This window comes from Mesitornis unicolor, unplaced genomic scaffold (assembly GCF_000695765.1).
Source record: "Mesitornis unicolor isolate BGI_N332 unplaced genomic scaffold, ASM69576v1 Scaffold48699, whole genome shotgun sequence".
Classification (NCBI taxonomy): Eukaryota; Metazoa; Chordata; class Aves; order Mesitornithiformes; family Mesitornithidae; genus Mesitornis; species Mesitornis unicolor.
Window position 1 is genome coordinate 4,275 of NW_010208823.1, and position 11,648 is coordinate 15,922.

At 43.1% G+C, this 11,648-nt stretch overlaps 1 protein-coding gene across 2 annotated transcripts; it reads right to left on the minus strand.

Annotated features, from left to right (window-relative positions):
* Positions 1-554: 554 nt before the first annotated feature.
* On the minus strand, positions 555-8,745 carry CNR1 (cannabinoid receptor 1 (brain)). 2 transcript variants are annotated; one of them, XM_010192633.1, is made up of 2 exons: positions 8,675-8,745; positions 555-3,245 (listed from the first exon to the last, which is right to left on the minus strand). In XM_010192633.1, exon 2 carries the CDS (start codon positions 3,182-3,184, stop codon positions 1,763-1,765), a length of 1,422 nt encoding a protein of 473 aa, XP_010190935.1. In that variant the 5' UTR covers positions 3,185-3,245; positions 8,675-8,745; the 3' UTR covers positions 555-1,762. The 2 variants fall into 2 exon arrangements, with proteins under 2 accessions (XP_010190935.1, XP_010190934.1); XM_010192632.1 differs by lacking the exon at positions 8,675-8,745 and having other exon boundaries at positions 1,522-3,023; positions 3,099-3,184.
* Positions 8,746-11,648: the final 2,903 nt, after the last annotated feature.

Below are 11,648 nucleotides of genomic sequence, written 5' to 3' on the forward strand. Positions count from 1 at the left end.
TCTGGTAACATGCTCCTTGAGAAAGTCCCAGGCTGCAGAAACAATCCCACCAGGGAACAGAGGCACCATTTCCCTTCAATACCTTCTCCTTCCTTGAAGCTGATGGTATCAAACCTTGTCATCCATATCCTGGTTTCACAGTGAGACTCACCTCATTTCAAGCAATCAGATTTGAATACTGACAGTCTTAAACCAAATTATCATTTATTTCTGGCTTTTCCAGTTTTCACGAACACCATTGATAGCCACTGCAGTTGTCAGTGCAGGCTCATGCCATGCTCTGCCTCTCATTTCCCCTTATTCTCAAGTACAACTGAAAGGTTGCTTTCTCTAGCACATAGATACACTCCTCAGAGTGGATCGGATGTTCTTAATACGGTACCTTCCTCAGTAATCAGTTGGAAGAACTCAATTTTAGAAACAGAATTTGTGTGCAAAGCGTGCAACAAGAAATACAGTTTACATTTGGTCATAGTGACCTATCTTAGTTATGCTACCATGACTCACACCGATTAGTATACTTACACACACACGCACGCACACATACACACACGTACACACACATAGATATTTATTTATATACACGCTCACACAATAAGGAAATGTCTAAGTCTGACAATATTTCCTCCTCTTTTAGTGAAGATGGGAGTTTGACATCTCAGGCTCTGAATCTGCTTAAACCTGGGATACAAGAATGCGACACACTTGAATTATACATCAACTGCACAGTGATAACATCGCACATTGAGTCTGACACATGCTGTCTTCAGTGGTCCAGCACCAGCACGTGGCTTAAAACCAGTTGCCTGTTAAAGGAGCTAATATCCAGCACCTTCGCCTTTCAGTGTTCATAATGCCCGAGAGCAGGGCGATAGTCTGTACAACCAGAAACGTCCTTCTGTATAAACGCAGTGGTATATAAAAGTCTGAACCAGTGCATTCCTCTCTTAACATTCCTCCTCTATTCCTTTGTTGCTGTTATTCTCGAATGCATGTGAAAGTAAAAGGCAGTGGGGAAATGATTTTAGTAGAAGAACACAAAGCCTCTCCTCTAAGTCCACAGAAGACCACTAAAAGTGTAAAATTTCCAAAATAGCTCATAGGAATTCTTCAAATACAGTAAGTGTTTTCAATGGGGTTTACATATCACATTTCACATTATTTCCACGGAAGTCTACCTTATCACTTTGTTTAATCAGACAAATATCAATAACACATAATAAAACAGCATACGATTCACAGGACACGACACATTTTACAAAACCTCTAAAACTCAGCACTGCCGCTTTTGGAAAAAAAATCAAAAACTCCTAGTACTTATGGACATGAAATACACTTCACATTGAAATGAACAGCATGATTACAAGGCTTTTTTCCTTATTTGATGGTATTGGTTTTGGATGCATTAGTTTTCAATTAGGTTTCACAATTTTTCTTCACACTCCCAAAAGGAGCATTGCTAACCTGGTATTTTCTCTGTGCTCTTTCAGGAAACTTACTATTATTCAGCAAACACTTTTTGAGAAAAAAAACTGTAGAAAATTTAGCTTGAATCCCTAATTGTAAAACCTGAAGGACTGGCTGATGGCAATGCTCTTAACACAATCATCGCTCAGCTTACAATGACAAACCAAAAAAATATTACAGGAGGGTACAAACACGTTAAGCCACGGGTTTGGTTTTCTCTGTTGTTGATTTTTTTTGTTGTTTGTTTTTTTAAAACTAACTCCCTTTTTTCTCACAACACTGAGAAGTCTCTGACTTACAACGCTTCAGCAGTCGTGTCTGTGGAGACAGACATGGTAACTTTGGCAATCTTAACTGTGCTCTTAATGCAGCTCTCAGCAGCCCTGTGCACGTTCCCTGCGTTGTTGGCGTGTTTGTGCTGGCAGTCAGACTCCATGCTGTTGTCAAGGGGTTGCGCCGTCCCCTCGCAGGTGGGGAACATGCTGCGGAAGGCGTGTCGCAAGTCCTTGCTCCTCAGAGCATAGATTATGGGATTCACTGTTGAATTCAGCAAACAGAGCATGCTACAGAAGGCAAAGACAGTCTTGATGAGCTTGTTCATTTTCCCAAAGACGTCGTACACCATGATGGCAAGGAGAGGGCCCCAGCATATGATTAAAACGACTAGGATAAGGACCAAGGTTTTGGCTAACCTGATGTCCATACGAGTTTGATCAGGCCTAGTGATCTGCACCTTACCATCCTCCGTAGACTGAATGATTATGCTTTTCTGCGTGCCCCGCTGAATCATGCGAACAGCGTGGCTGTGAGCCTTCCACAGTATGTACATGTAGGCATAGACAATGAACAGCAAGAGGACGCTGGTGACCCCAATCCAGAACATCAGGTACGTCTCGTCGATGAGGGGGAATATGTCCGAACAAACGGAATTGAGCTTTTTGCAGTTCCAGCCGAGCAGGGGAAGAACGGCTATTACAATAGCGATGGTCCACATCACACAAAATGCTACGACAGCTTTTGGTCGGGTAACAATCCTTTTGTAAGCTAGCGGCCTGTGTATAGATATGTACCGGTCTATTGCCGTCAGGAAAAGGCTACCTACAGAGGCGGTGAAGGAGGCTGTAACTCCACCCAGTTTGAACAAGAAGACATTGGGGCTGTCCTTCCGGTGGAAAACATGGAAATCCACAAAACTGTAGACAAAAATCACGCTGCCCAGGAGGTCAGCCACAGCCAGGCTGCCGATGAAATGGTAGGAGGGTCTACACCGCAAGCTTCGGGAATGGAGGATGACGCACAGGACAAGGAGGTTCTCTAGGACCGTGAAGGTGCCCAGGGTGAGTGACAGCACAGCGATGGCCAGCTGCTGGCTGGGGTTCAGGATCATGAAGCACTCCATATCCATGAAGTTCTCCCCACACTGTATGTTCTCCTCATTATCCTTAAACGTGGACAGGGACTTATTGTAAAACTCTGTGATGTTGACCTGATCTGAGGGAATAATGCTCAGCAGGGGGTCATCTCCCGCAGTCATTTTTTCTTGGAAAGGATCACCCCTGAAGGAAGAGAGAGGGAATTTCTGGGGGTAGTATCCCAGCTTGGATGCCATGTCGCCTTTCATGTCTTCGTACTGGATATCGTTGGAGCCCACGTAAAGGAGATCTGTTGTGATTGTTCGGAAAGTCGTATCTGCGAGGCCATCTAGGATTGACTTCATAACCCCAGTCTTGTTGGTTTCAGAGAGACTTGGGAGAGGGAAAAATGCATCGGAGGAAATCCTAGAAGGGGAAAAGATCAGACTTCATTAAGACAAAGAGGGAGACAAACTCCACAGACAACTGTGTCAAACAAAATGAACTTTTCTCTTGTACTCAGTGCAGGTCTAGCCTTTGACACCTGCAGGAATCAGGCCGAGTTGAACACTTAGAAAGAAATCACCTGGATTTCACTAAAACTGAATTACACTAAAAAGGGACATGAAAACCAGAGGTGCAGAGAACGGAGTATTCCAGAGAAAAGTAATTTTCATTTCTCATCAAAACCTTCCGAGCCGCTCCACCAGAAAGATATTTTTCTCTAGACCTGAACTTGGCTCCTGATTGCAAAGTACCTTGCAGACCAATATTCCTTGAGCTTGTTTCATTTAGATAATACCAAGTGCCACTGCAGGAGCAGCATTAAACTGAATCATCACCTTCATTGCTTTTCTTTCAAAAGGCACTGAGGGTTTTGAAAACCTGACAACAGAGAGGGAATGGGGAAAGAGCCACACATTTTAAGTTCACACAGTATGACTGTATATTCACATTACCCTGCTACAGCAATCTGAGGTCTACTAACATCCTGAATTTGTTATTGCAAGTTTATTAGCAAGGTGCTAATCTACAAATATAGAGACCAGGATACAGCTTAATTACTCTATTCCTTTCTTCTGCTAAGCAAACCAAGGCAACTGGGATGTCTGGACTCTATGGGGGAGGTGGGCTGTTAGCCCTGTCCACAGCTTCAGAAAAAGTAAGTAGCCCTGCTAAGTCAGTGAGTGCATCAGTGATCTGCTTTGCGTAGATCAAAAGCCTTGATCAGGGCAGTTCTCGGTTGCCTAAAAAACATGGCACCAAGTTTGGGTCAGAGTGCAGCTCTGTCCAAAACTGCAGGCAAACAGGACCAGGAGCCACTGCTCCTGCGAGAAGCATGGAAAAGTAACTTGTCCCATAGGGGACAACTTCAAAAACATTCTGTCCCTTCAGAAATGGGGAGCCCAGCAAAAGGTCCCCACATAGCCACTGGTCTCTTGAGTCCCGTCATGCTCAGCCTTTGCTTGTGGACAGTGATTAACTGCAGAGTGTGACTCCTGGTCTGGGTATCCTTGAGAGAGCACCCTCACCGGCACCTGAGCATCTTACATGCATTAATACGCACAACAGGTCTTAGAGCTCTTCTTATGCTGTGCTTCTTCATATAACTTTGCCCATGTAAGATGCCTTGAACATCTGCTTTAGGGCCCCTTCCACCGCCAGTGGCTCAGAGGGGTCTGAGTAGAAGTAAGAGCCAGAATCATTGCTTCGGTGTGCTGCAGCTATTCTGCATCTGCTAGGGGATATCTCAATGATTACATCAGCAACAGGCACAAAACCAAGCTTTTCCATGCCTTTAGAATGGAGGAAATTGTTTGTGACACCCAAGAAATCCCAGATGCCATATACAGGCTTGTACTGGCTTAACCTGTTCACTTTACACAACTGACAATAAAGAGCCAGCAAGGCCACGAGAGATTATCTGCCAAAACCCAGAGTACTGATCACCTCAACTCTGCAAGAGACTCGCACAGCAGATACCACAGCTCAGTTTTCCCGTGAAAACTACAAGAGAATGATTCCTCTTTACAACAGCACCATACATAAAACCAGAAGAAATCACAAGCATTTCCAGAAGCAGCAGAGATCATTTGGCTGATGAAATATTTATACTGCCCTTACACACAGCATCTGAATGCTCAAGACTTTTTCTGTAGCTCAAAGCTTTCCACTTCCTTCAGCAGGCCTGGAGGTTGAGTACTGAAGGAAATAGATGACCCCAGACCTCCCGAAGACACTGCAACTTCAGTGCAGCAAACAAGGAGTATAAATGACCCTTCCCAGGACAGTACAACACACAACACAGACACTCGCTGTGTCAGCTTTCGCAGACAGCACTGCTCAGCAAATAATAATAATGTAATTATTAGGCAATCTTAAAATATATTAATGAAATTAATTTTGAGAGTTTGAGCAGTGAGGGAGGGAAATGAGGGAAGCACACATTAAAAATGAACAGCAATAATCTAATATGTAAGGTACTTTTCTTCCAGAAGGTGCTTTACAGCTGAATTTGCAGATGTTACATATTGCAAAAATGACCCTGCTGACAACTGACAAATCTGTTTCGGATGAAGTCTGGCAACTTTATACTTGGCATTAAAACACTGGTTTGAAACCAGAAGTGAAGAATGTGTTATTCATTTGAAAACTATCCAAAAATAATTTAAATAACTCAAGTAGGTCTATAAACATGTAAAGATGGCTGTGGTATTCCCTGTTATTCCAGTTTATTGCTGACAGAAGAAAGACAAGCATTTTAATGATTAAAGTCACAGCCTCATGTCGAGAAGATTATGTCTGAGTAAAGCTTCAAAAATCATATGCAACTGAGCACTTCTGCTAGACAGACAAACAAATTGTTATGAGGTAGCGAGTCCCTGCTGGAGTCATGTTAAGTATAGGCTTCCTCAGAATAAGGTGCCAGCCACTGTGCAACCCCTGTCTTTGCTTGAAATACAAATGAAAGAACACGAATTCCTGCGTGGTCTTTTGAAGGTGGCAGTGAGTTATGTGACAATATCACTATGCATGCATATGCTATGCTAACAACATGGTTAATGGGATCAGGAGAGGCAAGTCTTACTCTGAATTTAAATTATTTTTCCCTCTGTATTTTTACATTGAGATTATTACAGTAATTTCCACCTTATTGTCTTTGCAAAGAGAGTTTTCTTTGAGAGTACTTGGGAGTTCATTAGTGGTGTAGTTTAGACTTTGGGGGATGCAGCTGACATTAATTTTGTTTTTGTTTGCTGTTGGGAATATCATAATTGGAAATTTCTAGCAGTATGTGTGCATGCACCTATTCAAGTAGCAGTTGATTTTTATTAAAGTTGCAGTAAAACAGCCATTTGCCTGATCTGAAATTGTACTTTCCTGGAATTTCGTTTATTTTAATTTAGATACTAGTTTACCCCAGTATAACAATACTGAAATGCGCTGAAGCGATAAGCGAGGTTTTCCATGGCTGCTGGTGAAAACAAGACTTGGCCTTTGGCACTGAAGTTATTGGAAGAGTCCATGACACAGTCTGAGATGTTGCATGATTTGACTTTGACTCCACAGCTGATGGCAGAAGCAGTGCTCTGGTTCCTGGTCTTTTCATTTGGAAGTGCCAGCGCCACATAAATTTTAGCTCTGAGCTCTTCTGTCAACCTGGAGTAGTGAGGAGGCACGACCCACGTTGGCTTCAACGCAACCCAAACCCATATAGCCCAAGACCCATTAACATCTCTACATTAAATACTCTTGGAGCCTTCTCACAGCCTCCCTATGGACAAGGGTCCCCTGCACAGACCCCTCCTCTCTGGATGGGGCTGTATGACAGCTCTGTGCCACAGCACAGTCCCCTCCTGGGCAGGGTGGCAGTGAGGGAGAGCCTCCCTGCTCTGCCAAAAGCTGCTGTTCCAACAGAGCCTTTGAGTCTCCAAAGCTCTCAGCCTCATCGCTTCCTAAAATGAGCTCTACTACCTCACTCTTTTTAAAGCAGCTTTAAAAAGAAACAAAGCATTGATTAAAGGTGAGGATGAGCCCACACTGATGCTGGCACTCAAAATTTCTGGTGCATTTCCATGACTGCGTTCAGCAGTTCACAGTAAGTAATGAAATGTGATTACAGATAAGAATTAAACAACAGACAAAAATTTCAAGCATCTTTTGAAGGCCAAAACCAGAAAACCCATAGCTGAATACCATTTTAGACTTTCCTCCTATCAGCCGGCTGCTTACGGGCACTGCTGGACCAGTTGTACAAAGCGACTGCCACTAGATGGAGTGGCTTTTACAGACACACTGCTCAGCTGCCTGCACAGACCTGGATTTAACTTCACAAGCTCCTTTTTTTCTAACCTGCTTTACCGGCGTTCAAACCTATAAAAGGTTAAAACATCAGCTGAAGGTTGAAGACACAACTTTGTAAGACTTTGCCCACAAAGTGAAAGAATTAGTGAAATGTTGAAGGGGTAAGTCCCCCTACTGCCCTCCACTGTGTGGTTATGTATAGCCTTAGATGCTTGGATGCTATCAGAACATGAAGACCCCTTACGTAAAATATAAAATAGATAATACATAAAAGGCTGGTAACTCATCTTGGACAACAGGGAGAATTACACCTCCCCTAGTCGGTCTACAGGACCAGTTCACTCAGGGAATAAGAACGTGACTTCATCAAAATGCTCGTACCTATCCACTCCTGATGTTCTAGAGGAGAGGGAGGACTGGCAAGTTTTTATAGTTGTCTAAAAAAAGGGCTGAATTTATTATAATTTTCAAACGAGGATGATTGATAGAGCAATTTTAATAGCCTGAATAGAAACAGTGAATATTTACATTCTTCCTCAGAAAGTAATTATGAGCAATACAATGATGCTACTGATAACTGCAGAAACATTGATGTGGCAAGAAAAGGAACGAAAAACAAGAAAGGGAAATCCAGAATCAAAACTTTCAGGCTTCTATTTTAGAAAACATTTTCATCTTCATGTCTATACATTTCTTCTATAATACCCAGAGCTAATTAAGAACAGGCTAAAGGACAAGTAGATATAATTGAAACTGCACAAAAATATGTAAAGGCATTCTCCTTCCTTACACGTTACAAGGCTTGTAAGTCTTTCAGAGGAAGGCTCTCTCTTCTGTTAAGTTTGCATGGTGCCCAGTACACCGAGACTCCTACCAAAGTGGGTCCACAAAGTACTGCCAAAGGAGAAACAGCAGTAATTTATACTCGTGTGCAGTCAGCTGAAAAAGTGCGACCGAAATGAGATCTACCAGAGTAACCGCTGGCCTCCAGGAATTAGAACTGTCCTATAAAATGAAAATTTATATGGCTAATAATTACCTTATCCCATATGGCGATGAACAATACTGCTCTGAAGACAGAACAAGGTTTCTAAGCCTTGGAGAAAGAAATGCGCAGTCTGAGAAATGGCACTCTAAGACTCAGTAACACTGAGCAAGATAAAAAAAAACCATGTTGTCGAGAATGTGAAAGCAATGTTACTCCTATCCTATTTACTGTTTTACTACTCCATCTGCAACACTGTGCTACTCCTAGGCTATAAATGGCAAATATGCTGTCACTCCTAATTCAGGAAAACTTTTATTCACTTCAGTGGTAATTTTCTCTGCGTGAGGGATAGGGAAGGAGCACTGAAGCTAGGAGAGGAGCAAATGAGGGATGCTATTATCTAGTTACATACAGCAAGGTACTACTATCAGCTATGGGGTAAACCAGGGCACACATACCAAACCATATTTTGTTCTTATGTAACATGATGGTATCTATTGCAAGTTGAACCCTGATTAGCAAGAAACCACAGCTACGTGGTTATTTATGTTAATTAACATACCGTTTGCACACTAGCAGGATAGGAGCTGGATTGTAATAATTTGGGGACAAACTGTCCCTATGTGACACCCCCCAGCATGTGACACTCTGAATGACAAAAACAAACAAGGGAGAAAACGGAGCGTTAATCACTGACGAACGATGTTTTTAAAACAATGCTATTTCTTCCCTCCAAAGTTTTGTTGGTGAGATGTGTCTACCAGTTTTAGTACAGGTGGCTCGCAGGCACAGAGAAAAGGAGGCAGTGCCTTATCTCCCAAACAGCCATACCCATGTGTCCAAGATCAGAGAGGTTCAAAAGCAAGGATGAAGTCCTGCTCTGTTTGGTGCAGGTGAAGAACCTGAATTTAGCTCTCCTGCAAGCCAGGTAAGCATGCTGCCAACCTCTCTGCTCTGCTGCCCCTCTCTCCACTGCTCTAGTTGTTCCACGTTGGATCAAAACATCCAGAAATAAAGGCACTAAGGGCTGCATGCAGGGTGCATGCCTGGCAGCTGAGAGACTCAGCTTGAAGCCCTTCCTCTGAATTAAGGGAACCAAGGATGTGCCTACCACATCCCACCCAGCTGCAGGGGGAAGAGTGGGGACAGCTGCCCCATCTGCCTATGAAAAACCTCCAAAACTCCTGAGTTCACTCGAAACCCCTCGGCTTGTGAAATACAATCCCTTACACATGCATTTCCTGCCAAGTCAGAGACAAGATGATAATGAAGTCACAAACCAGCAAGGGGACCATCACAGTCACCTTAATGGGAAGCTACAGCTACCAGCTCTGCCCAGCTTTTGGAAGAAAGGATGGAAGGCAAAGGGGCTTGCTTAAAATAACAAAAAGATTTCAATGTAGGATTTCAACATCTTTCACAGTTTACTTTACACATCTTAATTTCACCTGAAGATGTAATTCTGGGAGCTGCTGAAGAGGCTTGCTGAAGTGTGAAAGGTTCAGACTAAATGGAAACAGTGAAGGAAAAGTGAGCTGGTATTTGCTGCAAATCAGCTCCAGTTCAAGGACCCCTTTCCCAATAAAGCAGAATGAACAGGTAATACAAAAAGTTTGATACAATACTATGGTATTCGCATTTTTAAAGAAAATGGAAGAGAACCCATTAAGATGGTCGATTTTGAACTCTCAAGCTTTTTGCTTTCCACAAAAGGGTTTACTTTGGATTTGGATTTCAATATTCCAAAAAAATTGCTTCATTTCCAGCCTCATTTCTAGCCATTCTCTAATGCCAAAAGGTGCAGGCACTTATTACTGCTGAACAGAATTGACATAAATGTTAAATGGAGACAGAGAAGCCCAGCCGGGTGCAAAATAAATGGGGGCTGAACACTCAGTCTCCTGGAACTACCTAGAAGAGGAATCAGCTTAGCACACGTGTAGGAAGCCATTTGAAAGAGCAGAGTAAGACATAAAAGTCGCAGGCTCCATTGGATGCTAAATACTAAAGGTCCTCAGAAGAATGTAATGTCTAGAAGATGAAACTGGGGGAAAAACACATTTATTAGAAAAAAAAAAAAGATATAACTACTCCAAGAAAACAGTTTCCACGTAATGGCCAGAGCAGGAAAAAAAAGGTCAAGAATTTGTTGCAGCAGAAAACATCAGTGAACTTTATTAAAAGAGTACGGATTAGAGACAGAAAGGCAGCAAAATCATCAGGCTCCAGGGAGAACTCTCATAAACTGAGCAGAGTGCACGTCTGCCGCCTCCTTGCCTCACAACAAACCGTAACAACTTTTAATCAAAGACTTTGTCAGATGGCAAGGAGGTGCTGAGAGCAAAGGTAATGTGGGTTAAGCAATCGGTGTGAAGGGGAATGGGAGGAGAGGAGGGATAACAACTGTCCTCATACAGGGAACAGGACATCTCCAGGTGAGATGGGTGCAAGCCTGGGAAAGGTGAGAGAGGAAGACCCAAGTGGAAGGAGCACCTGGGAGGCAGGGGATGCAGATTTTAGGGGAAGAGAAGAATTGCCTTTGTGATCAGCTTGGAGATCAGGTGAAGGAGAAAACTCACGAGAGAAAACCTCCCTCCTCTTCTGAGCAACACTAACTTCAGACACCTCCGTAAGCTGAAGGATGAAGCCAGTGGGATTTTCAGATCTCACCGTAAAGAAAGAACAGACCCACTGCTCTGCAGGCAGTGACTTGCTCTTTTAAAAGTCCACTTCTGATCTGTATTCAAACAGCAAAGGAAGACGCAAAGGGCTGTGAGAAGCCATCCTCCGTAAGGTCACAGCAAAGGACAGCGCTGTACGCGCTGACACACGGGACCGAGCTGGGGACACGCAGGAGAGATCAGCTGAGCAAATCTGGCCAGGGACATTAATAAAAATCAAACTGCTTACGGAAAACGAAGAACAGGATACAAACCTCAGAGGTGGAAAGGAAGACAGAGAGCTCAAACAGAGCCACGGAGTGACACACATTCAGTGACAGTGGATACAGGCACTGAATGGGGAAAAGGGAAGAGGGGTTTACAGGCAGTGATAGAATGCTGGTGCACAGGAGGTCACCAACACATTGCAAAGCGCCATCCCTTCTACCTCAGTCCTCATCAACTTACTTCTCCCAAAAATTGTTAGTAGGCCACCAAGTATCGGCAGTGCTCAGGAGCTGGGACGGAAAGGCTTTTGGTAAATGCGATGTCCCACGCCATCAGCATGAGCAAAGGACAAAAATATGCACTCCAATTAAAAAATGTAAAACATTCTTTCATTTCTGGAGCTGTCTGGCCTTTCATAAAATTTAAATAAGCTCAGATAACTCTCTTCATAGCTACATTCAGAATATAATGATATTCAAATATACTGCCTTCACATACACAAACAACTTGAGAAATTATTTGCTAGCATATTAAGCCACTACACCAGATTGCTTGGCAATGGTGCATGTCTTCAAAATATGCAGATGCTTTTCTTTTTTAAAAAAAGGAGAGAAGGAGAGGAGAACTGAGAAGGAATTACAGTAGAAT

Bases quoted from the DNA above. Each gene is read 5' to 3' on its own strand.
- CNR1 (XM_010192633.1), bottom strand. From the start codon at position 3,184: ATGAAGTCAATCCTAGATGGCCTCGCAGATACGACTTTCCGAACAATC.